The following is a 20,112-nucleotide window of genomic DNA, read 5'->3' on the forward strand; positions in this document are numbered from 1 at the left end:
GGGTTGGTTTCCTCTAAGGCCTCTCCTCTGCTTACCAATGGCTGCCCCCTTGCTGGCTCTTCAGATGGCCATCCCTCTGTGCACTTGCACCCCTGGTGTCTCTTCTTCTTCTTCTAAGGACGCGAGTCATACTGAGTTAGGGCCCCACCCTAACAGTGTTATTTTAATTCAATTTAATTTAATTTACAGTCATATTCTGAGGTACTGAGGGTTGGGACTTCAAACAAGAATTTGGGCGGCAGGGGGCACAATTCGTCCAAAACACCCTGAATTAGGGTATACTGCCCTCTGGTGGCAGAGGTCTGAAGTCCCAGCTATGTATTCTCGTTTGTTTTGAGACACAGTCTCACACTGTCGCCCAGGCTGCAGTGCAGTGGCGATCTCAGCTCACTGCAACCTCCTCCTCCCGGATTCAAGCGATTCTCCCACCTCAGCTTCCCAACTAGCTGGAATTGCAGGCACCCGCTACCACACCCAACTAATTTTTTGTATTTTTTTTTTTAGTAGAGACAGGGTTTCACCATGGCCAGGCTGGTCTCGAACTCCTCATCTCGTGATTCACCCGCCTTGGCCTCACTATGTATTCTGAATGAGTAATGGTTTACCTAACAAGGAGGCTTTTCAATCTGTTGTGGTGGGGACTTAGGTTTTAAGTAGAAAACTTTTTACTAAAAAGCCCTCCTTAGAGGATGTTAGAACTAAGTCCTATATTTAAAAGATAATATAGGCCGGGCGTGGTGGCTCATACCTGTTATCCCAGCACTTTGGGAGGCTGAGGTGGGCGGATTGCTTGAGCTCACTAGTCGAGACCAGCCTGGGCAACATGGTGAAACCCCGTCTCTACTAAAAATACAAAAATTAGCTGGGCACGGTGGCCCACGTGCCTAAAACCCCAGCTACTGAGGAGGCTGAGGTAGGAGAATCGCTTGAACCGGGGAGGTAAAGGTTGCAGTGAGCTGAGATCACACCACTGCACTCCAGCCTAGGCCACAGAGCAAGACTGTGTCTCAAAAAAAAAAAGATACAACCAAGATACGCTTTGGTTCCTTCCCTCTATTCCATAACCGTGATCAGCTTTTTCTAATAAGTACTTTTATTGAATGGCTTTGATTAGAATATTTAGCTTTATTCTTTGAGAAATGTCTTCCTCCTTTTCTTCAGGATCTGTTTGACTGATTTACATGCCGTTCCCTTGAAATTACTCTAAGTCTAAAATGAAAAAGCAGCACAAATGACTTATTTCTGATTGTCTGATTTATTCCTTAGAAGATTTTGTAATCAATTGAGATTCTTTAGTATCATGAGTTATAACAGGACAGAATTCCTGTAGCTGGCACTCATCTGAAATAACTATTTTAGTTCCCTACAAGCTATTTTCAAGTGTTTTGAATTTAGTAATCTTTGACTCTAGGAAATAATAAAAACACTTGTTTAGGGTCTGTAGAGGGGTAAAATTTCCCCCCCTGCTAGGGGTGAAAGTCCCACCGCTAGCAGACTTCTGTGTAGTTCATCAACCTAAAGAGGGTAAACATTCAACACATTTAGACTGACCTCCTTGAAAAGATTTATCTCTTGTTGTCATTAAGTAGAACTACTTGTTCATGGTTTTGTTTCCCTCTTAGAAGTTACCCCCCAAGCGTCCAGAACTCCCTCCAACTCTAATGAGAATGAAAGATGAGCCTGAAGTAGAAGAGGAGGAGGAAGAGGAAGAGGAAGAAGAGAAAGAAAAGGAGGAGCATGAAAAGAAAAAACTGGAGGATGGAAGCCTCAGTAGGCCACAGCCAGAGATAGAGCCAGAAGCAGCAGTGCAGGAAATGAGGCATCCCACAGATCTCACACATTTTAAAGAAACCCAAACCCATGGTAATATCTTTCTTCTCCTTCCTGTGTTGTTCAGTGGGCAATTACATTGATTGTGGATAGGTTTTAAAAAGCAAGGCCAGTTCTTATCTGCGCATTTGACTTTGTATGTGATATACTGACTCTGTAGTAAGGAAACATACTTTCTTGGTCTTCTTTCTTTGACTGCCAGTCATTATTTGTCCTCATTGCAAATTAAGGGCAGTTATTTCCAATCCATTCCAGAATTATAGAAAATTGAAGGCTATGGAATCTGAAACCATAGCTGCTGTGGAATAATGCTGAGCTGCTGCCACTGTGTGAGTTGGAGGGCAGTGGAATAGGGTAGATGATGGAGCCTGATCAGGTGGTCTCAGGATAAGTCAACCCCTACTCATTTTTTCCTCCATCCCTAAAACAGAGGCCAAAACATAATTGTACCCATTGGACTAAAGTTCTCAAGAAGGATCTTGCTTCATCTTTTTGTGTTTGTAACCTAGCAGAAAACCTGACACATATCCACCTGCCTCAGCAAATAGTTGATGAAAAATGTTGAAAGACAGAATAGATTGATATTCATATAGATATAGATATATACATCAATTCTGTCTTTTCTATATATACAGAATATATATATATATATTCTAATTGCAAAGGATTATATGTTCATTTTAGAAACTATAGATCATACATGAAAGTCCAAAGGGAAAAAAAGAAATCCCCACAATCCCACCCCTAAAGATCATTGTTTATTTTCTTAGTATCCTTCATCCCTTGTCAACTGCAGGGGTTATTTTCCTGCTGGTTGGCCAAACTGGTTAGCAAGATAAAGATCTCAGAAAATAAGGAGTATGAGGAGAAACAATAAAAACTGGCACTGAATATATGGGAATGCATGTGTGTCTACTTCCAAAACAAACCAGACTTGGCTATGTAAAAATGCCAGGCCTGGTACGTAGCCCTTCTCTTGAATCACCTTCATTTGTCTGGGAAACAGAAAAGTTACTGTTTCCTCATCTGTGAGAGTTAAGTATTCTGTATCTGCATTCCCCTTTTCAAAAAGGTGCTTACATGAGCTTGGTCTTTGAGCCATGTATTGTGAGGGTGGATATAAACAGTTCAGCAGGAAGGGAGCAATAAGTATTACAATTTTTTTGTTTAACAGACCAAAGTAAATATGTATGTGTAAAAATAGCTTAGATTTTGAAACTTGGTTTATAAGATTAAATAATTAGTAAATTTGGCCAGGCACAGTGGCTCACGCCTGTAATCCCTGCACTTTGGGAGGCCGAGGCGGGCGGATCACCTGAGGTCAGGAGTTCGAGACCAGGCTCGCCAACATGGTGAGACCCCCGTCTCAACTAAAAATACAAAAAAAATTAGCTGGGCGTGGTGGTGCATGCCTGTAATCACAGCTACTCGGGAGGGCTCTGAGGCAGGCAGGAGAATTGCTTGAAATCAGCAGACACAAGTTGCAGTGAATTGAGATCATACCACCGCACTCCAGCCTGGGTGATAGAGTGAGACTCTGTCTCAGAAACAAAACAAAAAAAATTAAATAATTAGTAAATTTGCAGTGATGAGGGATTACCCTAGCCCTTTTTTCCTGTGGTTTATTTTTATTTTTACTTTAATTTTTACTTTTATTGAGACAGGGTCTTACTCTGTTACCCAGGTTGGAGTACTGTGGTGTGATCTTGGCTCACTATAGCCTTGACCTCCCAAGGCACATACCTGTAGAGAAAATAGAGTCATAGGGTCTCCCTATGTTGCCCAGGCTGGTCTCAAACTCCTGGCCTCCAGCAGTCCTCTCACCTCAGCCTCCCAAAGTGCTGGGATTATAGGCGTAAGCCACCATGCCCAGCTTATATATTGCTATTTTATAACCTAGTTTTTTTTTTTCCTATGCCTTAAACTATTCTTTTTAAAATGTGGTTTTGGAGAAGGAGCATAGTGGTTCATCACATGCATATGCCATAATATATTTAGTCAGATCTCAATTATTAAACATGTAGGTTATTTCTCAATTTTTGCTATTACAAACATACATATAATAAATTTTGGGTCCAGGCTGGGTGACTCACACTTGTAATCCCAACATTTTGGGAGGCCAAAGTAGGAGAATCACTTGAGCCCAGGAGTTTGAAACCAACCTGGGCAAGATGGTGAAACTCTATCTCTACAAAAAAAAAAGAAAATTGGCTGGGCATGGTGGTACATGCCTGTAGTCCTAGCTACTCTAGAGGCTGAGGCAGGAGGATCTCTGTAGCCCAGGAATTCAAGGCAGCAGTGAGCTATGATTGCACCACTGCACTCCAGCTTGGGCAACAGAGAAAAACCCTGTTTCTAAAATAATAATACATTTTGGTGTTCATCTCTGATTTTTAAAAAAATATGTTTTGGGAGTAGAATTTCTAGGCCAAGGAGTATGTACATTTTTGAGGCCTTTGGTAAGTATTGCTAAAAAGTTTCACCTCAACGTTAGTTAGTGTTTTAAGTGGAAAATCGGCAGTCGTCTGTAATATATTTGGAAATATTTATTTAAAACCTTAAGATTAGTTGAAGCTGATGATAATAAAACTGGATGATTGTGTACTTAGCTTCTGTTTCTCTTGTTTTTGTTTGTTTGGCTTTCCACCATGAATTAAATAATGACAATATGCTTTGATACTGCTTTTTATAGAAAACATGTCTCAACTTAGTGAGGAAGAACAGAATAAAGATTATCAAGACAGTAGCGAGACCACTTCATTGTGCGAGGGACCCTCAGGCAAGTAGTACAGCAGCCTTCGTTGCTGCTCTGCACACAGGTGGCTGACTAGTTTCATAAGGGAGGGGTTGGCAGCTGACCTGAAGGCAGCACAGAGAATGGTCCTTCAGTTATGCTGCCACTAGGCCCCTGGACAAAGTTGGAATATAAGAGAGGTTTGTATTTGGTGCCATCCCATTTGCCTTTCTTTTACTCCTCTTCTACCTTCTGGGGTTCCCTCTCCCTGCCCCACAAAGCACCTAATGCTTTGATGCTTCCCTCCGGCTGTGCAAAGCTCTCCACAATTTTACATCTCCCAAAGTCAAATATGTACCTATTATGGGAGTGATTCCAAAACTATCTTAAAAGAAATTGTTAAAAGGACTGCTTTACTCTGGTTTTACCTGTCATGGTTAAACTGTGGACTAGTAAAATCAGCTTCATTTTTTTTTTAACTTGTTCACATAATGTGGTTATATTCAAGCTTGTGGAACAGCCTTAGGGTTTAAAAACTAGGGTTATTCATCCAGGAAAAATTTTCTCTTAATGTAGTTTTTACAGTAGTAGAAGGAATTGTTGAGAATTGCATTGTCATGAGCATCTTTTTGTCAATAATTGTAATGTTCTTTTAGGAAGAATTTTTCCTTTTTACTTATACTGAAAATAGCTATGGCCAGTTTTTTGTTTGTTTTTTGTTTTTCTTAAATTAGCATCAAAGAATGAATATGAGAAAAGCAGAGATGAATTGAAGAAAAAGAAAGCGCCTGGTCCAGGCAAAGTAAGTATTTCACTTGTCTTGGAGTAAAAATGAATCCCCTTGTCATGGACCACATCCAGAAGAGTGAATCTTTGGAGACTGACTTAACACAGTTCGCAGCAGCCTTATCCCCTCTCCTAGAAATCTAGATTCTTTGATTTTTATTTTTGAATTTTCTGTTGTCTTTATCACTCTCTTCCCTATAACTGCTCATATACAAGCATCTCTTTTATTAGTTTATGAATCTTTCTTTATATCCTATTATGCCATATAAAGACATTTGAATAACATACTCTTATTTTCCTCCTTTTATTACACAAAAGGTAGGATGTAACGTACTCCACTCTACATCTGTTTTTTGTATGTTTTATTTATTTATTTATTTAAACCACCCATGGAAATTATTTTGTATCAGTATATTGAGAGTTTCTCACCATATGGAGGACCTTATCTAACCAGTTCCTTATAGAAGGACACTTGGGTTGTTTTTAGTCTTTTATTACAATAATACTATAATGAACAGTCTTGTATATATATAATTTTGTGTGGAAATAGTAAGCTCCCAGAAGTGCCAGGTTGTGTCAGGAGGTCCCCAAGACCACTCACAGGTTAGGTAATTCATAAGAGGACTCAGATCTCAGCGTATGATTGTACTTGCCTCTATGATATACTACAGCAAAAGGATACCAGGCACCATCAGCAAAGGGAAAGGGAACATGGGGCAAAATATGGTGGAAACCTGGCACAGGCTTCCAAGGATGTCTTCCAGTAGAGTGACACAGGACATGCTTTATTCCCCTAAGAACAAGTTGTGGCAACACTTGTGAAATGTTGCTAACTAGGGAAGCTCATTAGAGACTCAGTGCCCAGGGTTTTTATTGGGGACTGATCGCGTAGGCATTCCCTGCCTGGCATCTACCAAAATTCAGACTTCCAGAAGGAAAGCAGGTGTTCAGCATGAATCATGTTGTTTGCACAAACAGTTTAGGCACAGTAAGTCATTCTTGTCAGTTAGGATGGTAGAAACCTTCCCAAATTCCAGATTCCCAAATGCCAGCCAAGGGCAAACCCTGCAAACAGGTTTTCAAAGGATAGTCAGGTTTGCTCTGTTAACTTTTCTAAACCTTGGCCAAAAGGTAAATGCCGAATTTCCCTCTCTGGGGGCTATACCATTTAGCAGTCATACCTGCAGTGTGTTAACTGCCCCTTTTAAAGAGTGTCACATAACTCACTGGCTGAAAATCAGCTTGCGATGCTTTATGGAAAAAAGGTTCAGAGAAAATATTCCCCCAAGTAGGTTACTTATGTCAAGATCATTAATAGAAACTGTTCTCTCTTAGTTTTTGTTTGCTAACAGGCATAAGGACAATAATTCTTAGAGTTAAAATTATACCTGTATGTAATTTTTCAAAAATAGCTTTTGGGTTACAAGTGGTTCTTTGGTTACATAGATGAATCATATAGTGATGGAGTCTGAGATTTTAGTGCACCTGTCACCCAAGTAGTGTACATTGTACCCAATATGCAATTTTTTATTCCTCATCCCCTTCCCAGCCTCCTTCCTCTGAGTCTCCAAAGTCCATCATACCACTCTGTATGCCTTTGCATACCCATAGCTTAGCTCCCACTTATAAGTGAGAACATATGGTAGTTGGTTTTCCACTCCTAAGTTACTTTACTTAAAATAATGGCCTCTACCTCCAAGTTGCTGTAAAAAAAATTTATTTTTTATGTTTTTTTGTTTTTTTTTTTTTGAGACAGGATCTTGCTCTGTCACCCAGGCTGGAGTGCAGTGGTGTGATCATGGCTCACTGCAACCTTCAAGCTCTTGGACTCAAGTGATCCTCCCACCTCAGCCTCCTGAGTAGCTGGGACTACAGTTGTGTGCCACAATGCCCGGCTAATTTTTGTGGGTTTTTGTGTAGAAATACATCTTGTTTTGTTGCCCGGGCTGGTCTCAAACTCCTAGCTTGCAATGATCCTGAGATGCTGGCTTTTATTGAATGCTTTTTCTGCATCTATTGAGATGATCATATGGTTTTTGTTTTTAATTCTGATTCTGTGATGTGTCGTATTTATTGACTTGCATATGTTAAACCATCCCAGCATCCCTAGGATGAAACCCACTTGATCATGGTGTATTGAATAGGGTGTATTATCTTTCTGATATGCTGTTGGATTCAGTTTACTAGTCTTTCATTGAGGATTTTTGCATCTGTGTTCACTAGGGATATGGGTTTCTAATTTTCTTTTTTATGTGATGTCCTTTCCTAGTTTTTGTATCAGGGCAATATTGGCGTCACAGAATGAGTTAGGGAGGATTCCTTCTTTCTCAATCTTTTGGAATACTTTCAGTAAGATTGGTTCTTCCTTGAATGTCTGGTAGAATCTGACTGTGAATCCATCTGGTCCTGGGCTTTTTTTTGTTGTTGGTGGTAATATATTTTATTATTGACTCAATCTCACTGCTTGTTATTGGTCTGTTCAGGATTTCTGTTTCTTCCTGATTGAATCTAGGAGAGTTGTATGTTTCCAGGAATTTATCCATTTCCACTAGATGTTCTAGTTTGTGTGCATAGAGGTGTTCATAGTAGTCTCAAATGATCTTTTGTATTTCTGTGGTGTTGGTTGTAATGTCTCCATTTTCATTTCTAATTGAACTAATATAGAATATTCTTTTCTTGTCTAATCTAGCTAATGATCTATCAATTTAGTTTATCTTTTCAAAAACCCCTTTTTTTTTCATTGATCTTTTGCAATTTCTTTTGTTTCAATTTCATTTAGTTCTGCTCTGATCTTTGTTATTTCTTTTATGCTAGCTTTGGATTTAATCTGTTTTTTTTTTTTTTTTTTTTTTCCCCCGAGACAGAGTCTCATTCTGTTGCCCAGGGAGTACAGTGGTGCAATCTCAGCTCACTACAACCTCTGCCTCCCGGGTTCAAGCAATTTTCCTGCCTCAGCCCTCCTGAATAGCTAGGATTACAGGCAGCACCACCAAGCCCAGCTAATTTTTTTATTTTGTTAGAAATGAGATTTCACGATGTTGGCCAGGCTTGTCTCAAACTCCTGGACTCAAGCAATCTACCCACACTAGCCTCCCAAAGTGCTGGGATTATAGGCATGAGCCACTGCGCCCAGCCTGGTTTGGTCTGTTCTTGTTCCTCCAGTTCCTTGAGGTGTGACATTAGGTTGTCAATTTGTGATCTTTCAGACTTTCTCTCTCTCTCTCTAAATAGAGATGAGGTCTCACTATGTTATCCAGGCTGGTCTTGAACTCCTGAGCTCAAGCAATCCTCCTGCCTTGGCTGGTCTTGAACTCCTGAGCTCAAGCAATCCTCCTGCCTTGGCCTTTCAAAGTGCTGGGGTTATAGGCGTGAATCACCATGCCTGGCTTAAGATTTTTTGATGTAGGCATTTAGCACTATAAATTTTTCCTCTTAGCACCGCTTTTGCTGTATCCCAGAGGTTTTGATAAGTTGTGTCACTATTATTTATTTTGAAGAATTTTTAAATTTCCAGTGAGTTCATTGTTAACTCAAAAATCATTTAGAAGCAGATTGTTTAATTTCCATGTATTTGTGTAGTTTTGAGGGTTCCTTTCAAGTTGGTTTCTATTTTTTTTTAATTTGAGATTTGTTTTGTGGTCTATCATATGGTCTATCTTGGAGAATATTCCATGCACTGATGAGAAGATTGTATATTCTGCAGTTCTTGAGTAGAATGTTCTGTAACTATGTTAGTCGATTTGTTCTGGAGTGTAGTATAGGTCCAGTATTTGTTGACTTTCTGCCTTGATGATCTGTTTACTGTTGTCAGTGGAGTGTGTAAGTCTTCCACTATTATTGTGTTGCTGTCTTTCTCTTTTCTTAGATCTGGTAGTAGTTTTATGAATCTGGGAGCTCCAGTTTTAGGTGCATATATATTTAGGATTATAATATCTTCTTGTTGGGTTGATCCTTTTATAATTATATAATGGCCTTCTTTGTCTTTTTTTTAGTGTTGTTGCTTTAAATTCTGTTTTATTTGATATAAGAATAGCTACTCCTGCTTGCATTTGACTTCCATTTCTGTGGAATATCTTTTTCCACCCCTTTACCTTCAGTCTATAAGAAACCTCGCATGTTAAGTGAGTCTCTTGAAGACGGCAGATATTTGGTTTTATTTATTTATTTATTTATTTAATTTATTTTTGAGATGGAATCTTGCTCTGTCGCTCAGGCTGGAGTGCAGTGGTATGACCTCAGCTCACTGTAACCTCCGCCTCCCGGGTTCAAGTGATTCTCCTGCCTCAGCCTCTCAAGTAGCTGGGACTACAGGCACGCACCACCACACTCAGCTAATTTTTGTATTTTTAGTAGAGATGGAGTTTCGCAACATTAGCCAGACTGGTCTCAAGCTCCTGACCTCAGGTGATCCACCCACCTCAGCCTCCCAAAGTGCTGGGATTACAGGTGTGAACTACTGCGCCCAGCCTGTGACTTTTTTTTTTAAGTAGAGCATTTAGACCATTTACATTCAATGTTAATATTGAGATGTGAGGTGCTGTTCCAGTCATCATGTTGATTGTTAACTAGCTATTTTTCTTCCTTCATTGTATTATTTTTTTATAGGCCCTGTGAGTTTTATGCTTTCAAGAGATTCTAGTCTGGTGCATGTCAACCTTTTGTTTTAAGATTTAGAACTCCTTTTAGTATTTCTTGTAGGTCTGGTCTGGTAGTGACAAATTCCCTTAGCATTTGCTTGTCTGAAAAAGACTTTATTTCTTTTTCATTCATGAAACTTAGTTTTGCTGGATACAAAATTCTTGGCTAACGTTTATTCTGCTTAAGGAGGCTAACAATAGGACCCCAATCCCTTCTGCAGTTGTAAGGTTTCTGGAGAGAAATTCTTGTGAATAAAACAATCCATCTTTTCTTTTTAGCTTCCACCAACACTTTCTTCCAAATATCCTGAAGATGACCCAGACTACTGTGTGTGGGTCCCACCTGAAGGTAGATTGTTTTTACTTTTTTTTCCTCTAAGGTTCATTTATTTATATTTTTGAATAGGTAATATAGATTTAAGGTGCAAAATAAGAAAGTTACAAGAGTATGTAGTGGTAATTTGTACACCATGTTTGGATCCTTATTCAAACAAACAACTCTTTAAAAAAATTATTAGCCAGTCAGATAATTTTGAACACTACCTGGATATTTGACGATACTAAGAAATTGTTGATTTTTTTAAAGTGTGAATGATGTTGAGTTATGTTTTTCGGAAAAAGTCCTTGTCTTCTAGGAATATATACAGAAGTGTTTACAGATGTAATGTTATCTGGGTTTTACCAAGTCAAAAGAAAGGAAAACAATTCTGGCTGTGCCTCAGCTACTCAGTTGTTTTCCTCACAAGACAACCAATTGTTGTTAGTTTCTTATGGATACTTATATATAAAATGCTAAGTACAGAGGAGCATCTGTAGAAAAAAATTCATAAAAGTTAACCTTCTGGATCAAAGGTATAAACATTTTGAAGATAATATAAATTGCATTCTATAGAGATTGTACCAGTTTTATGCTCATACACACACCCTTAAAGCAATGTATGAGATACTTACTTCCTCATATGTTCATCACAGCTTGAGATTTCTAACATATTAGTAACTAATAGAATTTAGTTACTAGAGATGTCTACTTTTTCTGTGCTAACAAATGTTAGGGTAGAAGTGAAAAGAAGGCTGTATTTTGAAATTTCATACAAAAAGTAAAATTTCTATCAAAGAATAAACCTTTTTGTCTATTTTACTTTTTGGCCTACTGATATCTGAATATCTTTTCTCTCCTGACTTTGGAAAAGTAAATAATGTATTTCTTTTTTTATATTCTGATCTAGGTCAAAGTGGAGATGGCAGAACCCATCTTAATGACAAGTATGGCTATTGATTGCTTCAGAATCCCAAAAAAAGAACTTGTGGACCATGTGACATGGAATATTTGGGATAATGTATCAAAATCAAATAGCCAGAGAAGTTTAGATGATCATTTGTAAGATCTGGTGACTGGCCTTTCCTTCTGTGTTCTTGGCTTCCTAAATTTATCTGCCCATATGATTCTCATGCATTTGATATTTATGTTTAAAAGTGTTTATATATATATGTAAAAAGGGAACCATATGTTTTGAGAATTTGTAAAGTGAGAGACATGATCCTATTAAAATCAGAAGACAAAAATGTTCATAATTTTTTTTTTTTTTTTTTTTAAGAGGGTCTTACTCTGTCACCTAGGCTGGGGTACAGTGGTGCAATCCTAGCTCACTGTAGCCTTGAACTCCTGGGCTCAAGCAATCTTCCCACCTCAGCCTCCCAAGTACCTGGGACTATAGGCATGTACCACCACCACACCTGGCTAATTATTTTGTTTAAAGTTTTTGGAGAGATGAAGTCTTGTCATGTTGCCCAGGCTGGTCTTGAACTCCTGGCCTCAAGTGATCCTCCTACCTCAACCTCCCAAAGCACTGGGACCTAATTTTTTTTTCTTTTTTTCTGAGACAGGGTCTCACTCTGTTGCCTAGAGTGAGTGCAGTGGCATGATCACAGCTTACTGCAGTCCCAACTTCCCAGGCTCAAGTGATTCTCCTGCCTCAGCCTCCTGAGTAGCTGGGACTACAGGTACATGCCACTGTGCCTGGCTCATTTTTATATTTATAGAGATGGGGTCTCGCCATGTTGCCCAGGCTGGTCTCAAACTCCTGGGCTCAAGCAATCCCGCTCTCCTCAGCCTCCTAAAGTGCTAGGATTACAGGCCACTGCCTCCGGGACCTAATGTTGGGACCTTACGTTGATTAAAGGTCACAGCCTCTTTCATTATGACTTAAGGACTATGCTTTTCCTGAGCAATAGGGTGCTTCTGGTGGTTCGGTTGCAGAACTCACTGATATTGCCTCCTCAAATAACTGTTGAAATATGAGGTTATGCTATGGGTGTGATTCTGGGTGTCCCTGTCATTCTTGGTACTAAAAGTAGGTTCACAGTGGGGGCTTCCTACAACCTTCAACTATAATCGTCCTACCAGGTTTGAGAATAGACCCTGACTTATCAGGACAAAGTTAACTATGGCACCACCTTGTGCATTCAGGCACTAGTGCTGATGAAAACTCAGCCTGCTGAATGTCCAGAACTCTGACCAATCAGTCATTCCTTCTCTTGTGGAAGGGTGTAGATAAGGCCATGGAATGAAAAGCTGCATGTGTTCTGCCCATTGTGGGGCTTCTCACCTCTGCGGAGAGGGGAATAGGAAGAATTTCTCTGGGAACAGGAAGAAATGCAAGAAGATGTCTTATATCCTCCCCTCACCCTCCCCATCATTAGTGCTTCACTTCCATAGAAAGGAAAGCCCAAGAGTGAAGCAAAGTGGAGAGCATTTGGGGTAGGCTGAGGCAGACATAAGCAGCGGGGAGGAAAAATGCTGCCTGAGCTAGAGAGTGAATGAGGCTGATGCTTTCCTAAAATGGATTACACAGTATGCACGGAGGTAGGCAGGAAGCAATAATGAGCAACTTCAGTTATCCTGACAGATGTGGGAAGTCTGGTCTGCTAAAAGTGATAAGTTCTTCATCTCTCAAAAAGGAATGTTGGTATTATGAGAAACTATTATTTTGGACTTCATGTAGACCAACAAGGAAAAACTGGTTGATGATGTAAGAAATGACAGGAATTTGGGTACAGAATGACTATGCCATTTTGGATTAAAACACTGAACAAAAAAGTCTGAGCTAGATCAATGATCTTCAGAGGTGAAACTCTATTCAAACAAAATTGTATATGGGACCCTAATACTTGAACAAGTAAAAATATATCTGCTGTGGTTGAAGTGAAGGCAAAGGGATTGGAGACACACACACACACACACACACACACCCACCCACCCCACCCCACCCCACCCCACTCCTCCCCCTACCCTCACAATGACCCTGAGGAATTGTAGGCAGATGTCTTAAATTCTTCAAGTCTCAGTTCTGTCATCTGTGAAGCAGGGACAGTAATGCTTCCTGCTCTTGGAACCTCAGATTGTTCTAAGGATCAAATGAGATAATGTAGGTGAATATAATTTACAGGGTTTTATAGATGTTAATAGTTGTTATTACAAAGGGGGAATAGATCCTAACATCTGGGCCTAACTTTCCTCATCAGTGAAAGAGGAGATAGGATTAGATCAGTGATTCTCAACTGTGGCTACATATTAGAATCACCTGGAGAAATGTAAAATTTTTTAATTGCAATATTTGCTTCCCACCTCAGACAGATTTAATCAGAATCTCTGAGGTGATCCTTTTTTTTTTTTTCTTGAGGCAGAGTCTCGCTCTGTCACTCAGGCTGGAATACAGTGGTGTTATCACGGCTCACGGCAGCCTCTGCCTCCTGTCCTCAAGCTATCCTCCCACCTTACCCTCTCAAATAACTGGGACTACAGGTACATGCCACCATGCCCAGCTAATTTTTATATTTTTTTATAGAGATGAGGTTTCACTGTGTTGCCCAGGTGGTCTCAAACTCCTGGGCTCAAGCAGTCTGCCCACCTCAGCCTCCCAAAGTGCTGGGATGACAGGCGTGAGCCACCACATCTGGCGAGGTGATCCCTTTCACAAGTACTCCAGGTGACTCTAATGTGGAGCCCATGGTGGGAAACCTCTAGAGCACTGTTTTCTATAACAATCCTTTTCTGTTTAGGGTCAGATATTTTAGGCTTTGCAAGCCATATAGTCTGGTGTAACACTCAACTCTACTGCTTTATGCAGACAGCATTGGCAATACACAAATGAATGAGTGTGACTGTGTTCCATTAAGTGTTTGTTTATCAAAACAAATGGCAGGCTGGATTTGGCCCACAGACTGTAGATGGCCAACCCCTGCTCTACATTAATTCATCTTTAAGGTCTTACCTGGCTAAAAATTTTCTTTATGACATCTTTTGAAAATGTATATCTCAGTTCATGGATATTTGAAAGTTTCTATTCGAAGGCTAATTATCTCTGAACTATATGGGCTACAGTTTTATGGGTACCAGATTTCAAAGTAATCCTGTCTCCTTTTCTCAGAAACAAAAGGTTATTAGTCATGAAATAAAATACGCTGTTACAGCAGGAACACAAAGAGTTAACTGTAAGCAAGCTGTCCCTGGTCTGCCGTCCTGGCCTCCCTGCGAGTTCTGTATTATATCTGCCTCTATATTTAAAGAGCAATGGGAAGCCATTGGATTGTTAGTGATGGTGAAATGATTGGGTTTGGATTTTTTTTTTTCTTGAGCCAGAGTCTCACGCTGGTTGCCCAGGCTGGAGTACAGTGGCACGATCTCGGCTCATTGCAACCTCCACCTCCCAGGTTCAAGCGATTCTCCTGCCTCAGCCTCCTGAGAAGCTGAGATTACAGGTGCCCGCCACCACGTCTGGCTAATTTTTATATTTTTAGTAGAGACGGGGTTTCACCATGTTGGCGAGGCTGATCTCGAACTCCTGACCTTGTGATCTGCCCGCCTCGGCCTCCCAAAGTGCTGGTATTACAGGCATGAGCCACCATGCCTGGCCAGGTTTGGATTTTTAAAAGAAGACTCAAGCTACAGTGTGGAAGAAGGATGGAAGAAGGCAGGAGGATGCAGGAAAAACAAGTTAGAAGTCTGCAGAAGTCCAAGTGAAAGATCATGGTGGACTAAATTAAGTGAAGACTGAGATGGAAAGAGGTAAATGGAGCCCAACAATATTTTAAAAAGTAGAATGGCTAAGACTGAGTGATGGGATTGTCTGGGGGTAAAAGGGAAGGAATTGAGCATGTGTCCCAGATTGCTGGCTTGTACATCTCAATGGGTGATAGGCCATTCATTGAGGTAAGGGGAACAAGTTGAGCTTGATGTTCCTTTGAGACACCCAAGTAAAGATGTCAAAAAAGCAGTTGGTTGGATACATACGTCTGGATCTCAGAAGAGAGACCTGAAGAACAGTTGTGGGCGGGTAGGGTTGGATGGCAGGTACTAGTAGGTGAGGTTAAAGACTAGGTGACAGGAGTTTTGAAAGCAGACTTCAGTCTTGGACAGCTGGATCTCCCTATCTTTGGTACAAGGAACAAAACTTTTCCTGGATTTGGGTACTCATTTGTTGGGGGAAAAAGTGAAATATGTGTATCAGAGTAAGCAGCGTTTTGAACAGAAAAAGTCAGGCATATGTATTTAACATTAAAACAAGTCTCTGTCCACTTTAAAAATTTTCTTTTTTTGAAAAAGAGTCTCACTCTGTCGCCCAGGCTGGAGTGTAGTGGCACAGTCTCGGCTCACTGCAACCTCCGCCTCCCGGCTTCAAGTGATTCTCCTGCCTCAGAGTCCTGAGTAGCTGGGATTACAGGTGCGCACCACCACACCCAGATAATTTTTTATATTTTTAGTAGAAACAGGGTTTTACCATGTTGGCCAAGCTGGTCTCAAACTCCTGACCTCAAGTGATCCTCCTGCCTTGGCTTCCCAAAATGCTGGGATTTCAGGCGTGAGCCACTGCGCCCAGCCACTTTAAGAATTTTCAAGGGACCTAAAAACACGTCTAGAAAGCCAAAACTTTATTAACTATTTTGTATTTAAAATTTCCAATAGTAATAATAATAGGTAAGGCCAAATGTGGTGGCTCACACCTGTAATCTCAACACTTTGGGAGGCTGAGGTGGGAGGATCCCTTGAGCTAGGAGTTTGACACCTGCCTGGATAATACAGTGGGACCCTATCTCTACTAAGAAAAAGGAAAAATAGGCCAGGTGCAGTGGCTCACACCTGTAATCCCAGCACTTTGGGAGGCCGAGGCCGGCAGATCACCTGAGATTAGGAGTTCAAGACCAGCCTGGCCAACATGGTGAAACCCCATCTCTACTAAAAATACAAAAATCAGCCAGATGTGGTGGTAGGTGCCTGTAATCCCAGCTACTCGGGAGGCCAAGGCAGGAGAATTGCTTGAACCTGGGAGGCGGAGGTTGCAGTGAGCCAAGATTGCACCATTGCACTCCAGCCTGGGGGACAAGAGCAAGACTTCGTCTCAAAAAAAAAAAAGAGGTGGCTCAACCCTGTAATCCCAGCACTTTGGGAGGCCGAGACGGGCGGATCACGAGGTCAGGAGATCAAGACCATCCTGGCTAACACGGTGAAACCCCGTCTCTACTAAAAAATACAAAAAAACTAGCCGGGCGAGGTGGCGGGCGTCTGTAGTCCCAGCTACTCGGGAGGCTGAGGCCGGAGAATGGCGTGAACCCGGGAGGCGGAGCTTGCAGTGAGCCGAGATCCGGCCACTGCACTCCAGCCTGGGCGACAGAGCGAGACTCCGTCTCAAAAAAAAAAAAAAAAAAAAATAGGCTGGATACGATGGCTCATGCCTGTAATCCTAGCACTTTGGCAGGCCAAGGCGGGTGGATCACCTGAGGTCAGGAGTTCCGAGACCAGGCTGGTCAACATGGCAAAACCCTGTCTCTACTAAAAATACAAAAATTAGTCGGGCATGGTGGCAGGCACCTATAGTCCCAGCTACTCAGGAGGCTGAGGCAGGAGAATCACTTGAACCCAGGGGGCAGAGGTTGCAGTGAGCCAAGATTGCGCCACTGCACTCCAGCCTGGGCGACAGAGCGAGACTCCGACTAAAATAGTAATAATAATAATAATAATAATAGCTAAGATTTATTTAATGCCCTCAATGTGCCAGGCACTATGCTAACTGCTTTGTATGGATTCTCATTTAATCTTCCAAATTGTTCAGTGAGGTAGGTACTATTACTTCCTTCAGTTATACAGCTGAGGAAACTGAAGACTTGAAAGTTAAAACACCCCGGTTTAAGGCCACTTAGTCAATGAATTGGACTGGAGCACAAGCAATCCAGTTTCTGAGTCTAACTTTTAACCCCCAGTATATTGCTTTAATTTTTAAAAATAGACTTTTTAAGAGCAAGTTTAGATTTACAGCAAAATTGAACAAAAAGTGTAATACAAGGAGTTCCCATTTACCCACCCCCCCACCCCCCCACACACAGTCTCTTGTACTAGCAAAGTCCTGTACCAGAGTGGTACATTTTTTACAATTAAACCTGAATTGACATGTTATCAAACAAACTACAGTTTACATTAGGATTTACTCTTAATGTACATTCTGTGGGTTTTGACAAATATATAATGACATGTATTCACCAGTATAGTATCATACAGAGCAGTCTCACTGCCCTAAAAGTCCTGTGTGCTCTGCCTATTCATCCTCCTCTCCCCTCTCAGCCCTAGGAGCCACTGATCTTTTTATTGTTTCCATAGTTTTATATTTTCCAGAATGTCATAATGTCATATGGTTGGATATTGCCTTTTTTTTTTTTTTTGGAGACAAGGTCTTGCTTTGTTGCCCAGGCTGGAATGTAGTGGCACCATCGTAGCTCACTGCAGCCTCGAATTCATGGGCTCAAGGGATCCTTCCACCTCAGGTTCCCAAGTAGCTGGGACTACAGACGTAAATCACCATGCCCAGCTAAGTTTTAAATTTTTTGTATGGATGGGGGTCTCACTATGTTGCCCAGGCTGGTCTTGAACTCCTAGCCTTAGGGATCCTCCCCTGCCTTGGCCTCCAAAAGTGCTGGGATTACAAGCATGAGCCACCTCACCTAGCCTAACTTTTTATTACTAAAACTCTTTTATTTCTAAAATTAAGGATATTTTGAGAGGAGGAAAATATTTAAAGCAGTATAGTAATTTTAAAGATATTTAGAGAAAAGGGAAAAAATGAAGCATGGGTAAAAAAAATTAAATGCCGGCTGGGTGTTGTGGCTCATGCCTGTAATCCCAACACTTTGAGAGGCCGAGGCAAGATGATTGCTTGAAGCTAGGAGTTCAAGACCAGCCTGGGCAACATAGTGAGACCCCATCTCTACAAAAAATTAAAAAATTGACTGGGTGTAGTGGTAGCACCTGTAGTCCCAGCTACTTGGGAAGCTGAGGTGGGAGGATCACTTGAGCCTCGGAAGTTGAGGCTGCAGTGAGCCATGATCATGTCACTACACCTAGCCTGGAAGACAGAACAAGCCCCTGTCTCAAAAGCAAATAAAAATAAAAAAATTAAATGCCTAAGCATCTCAGCATCACCATAACATGACCACTATTATGATTCTGTTTATTTCAGTTGGGCATTGAGAGTTCATTGTATTGTGCAGGAAAGAACACTGTTCTACCAAGACTAGATGGAGTTGGCCCTTTCGGGAAAGATGACACAATTCCCAACAAACATTGAAGCCGTTAGCCACAGCCTGAGGATCTGTTGCTTTACCACTGAAATGCTGCCACCTCCCAGATAGGGTGTGACAAGTGGCCAGCAGCTGTGGATGGCTTCCTGAGAGAGTGGGAGCCAGAGGGAAGCCCGCCAGCCCTGTGGCAATCAAAAGCCAGAATCAAAGCCTCTGTGGGGGAGGGGGAGCCGCGTTCCCATACAGGGTTTGGTCCAACCAGATTCTTGACTGCTGGGAAATGACAAAACTCTTTGACCTTTGAGGAGTGGGTCCAGCATCAAACTGGTATAGTCTTCTTGTGACAGGCCACTCTGATTCTGAGATTCCTCACTTGATGTGGGCATTGAGAACAATTTTCAGGATTTCACTGCTGGTCTCTGAGAAGACTTTGCCCTGCTTTGGTTTTAGAGGTTTGGCACATCATAGTCCAGGGTGGAACCAAGACTTCTATTCAGTAGGATTCTGGAAATCTGCCCCCACCCCCACCATAGGACCTGGCATTGATGAGGCAGGTTGGAGGGCTCAGCATGTGACTGTAGTGTTTCCCATCAAGGGTACCTCTGCCTTCTTTATTCCCCTAGCCCATTTTAATTTCTCCATGTGGAGGTTTTAGGATCTATGCCTTTGCATTGCCCACCGCCCTAATCTAAGCTCCCTTCACCTCATGACTCCACAGGTCTCCCTCTCATCTCTGCCGTATCAGTTCTCCTCCACATATGTCAAATACATCCCTGAGCAGGGTCCCTTGCTCTGAAATCTCAAAAGGTTTTCCAATGTCCAAAGCGTGAGGGTCCAAATTCCTTTGAGGCTTTAAAAGCCTTATCATAGGGTTCCTGTGCTTTTTGATCATCATGACCCCACACCTGCCCTTGTCTCTCCCTTTCTGCCACCCAACAAGGCATACCTGCTACTCTAGAAATAACAGGTTATTGCCCCAAACACACCTTTGCTTTTTCCTCTCCCTATATTTTCTATCAAGCCTTTCTGCATAGGCCTCAGTTTCCTTATCTATTAAATAGAGAAAATAATACCCACCCAACAGTATTGTTGCAGAGATTAAGTAACAAATATAAACTTTTAGTCATGTGCAACACATAATCACCTCCCCCCACCCCATGTAGTTATTATGAGTATCATTGTTGTCTTCCTTGCTCATGTTTGGTAAGTAAGGTACTACTTTTTTTTTTTTTTAAGACTTTATTTTTCAGAGCAGTTTTAGGTTCACAGCAAAATTGAGCAAAAGATACAGAGATTTTCCATTGTCCCCAGTCCTCTCATACACAGCCTTCTCCACTATCAACATTCCCCACCAGAGTGGTAAATTTGTTATAAATGATGAACTTATATTGATACATCGATATCACCCAAAGTCCACAGTTAACATTAGGGCTCACTCTTGGTATTGTACATTCTCTGGGTTTGGAGAAATGTATAATGTCACGTATCCATTACAGTATACAGACAAAGATGGTTTCATAGCCCTAAAAATCTTTCTCTGTGCTCCGCCCATTCCTCCCT

The 20,112-nt window shown here is 41.3% G+C and overlaps 1 protein-coding gene across 1 annotated transcript in view; it reads left to right on the plus strand.

The window, feature by feature from the left end:
• Positions 1 to 11,550, plus strand: part of SLC4A1AP (solute carrier family 4 member 1 adaptor protein) — a 31,178-nt gene extending 19,628 nt beyond the window's left edge. Inside the window, exons 10-14 of the mRNA XM_003908436.5 lie at positions 1,623 to 1,863; positions 4,523 to 4,609; positions 5,299 to 5,366; positions 10,267 to 10,336; positions 11,214 to 11,550. Of these exons, the coding sequence (XP_003908485.2) occupies positions 1,623 to 1,863; positions 4,523 to 4,609; positions 5,299 to 5,366; positions 10,267 to 10,336; positions 11,214 to 11,263 (516 nt within the window). The 3' untranslated portion in view covers positions 11,264 to 11,550. The remainder of the gene's footprint in view (positions 1 to 1,622; positions 1,864 to 4,522; positions 4,610 to 5,298; positions 5,367 to 10,266; positions 10,337 to 11,213) is intronic.
• The last annotated feature ends 8,562 nt before the right edge of the window (positions 11,551 to 20,112 follow it).

Source organism: Papio anubis, chromosome 14 (assembly GCF_008728515.1).
Source record: "Papio anubis isolate 15944 chromosome 14, Panubis1.0, whole genome shotgun sequence".
Lineage (NCBI taxonomy): Eukaryota > Metazoa > Chordata > Mammalia > Primates > Cercopithecidae > Papio > Papio anubis.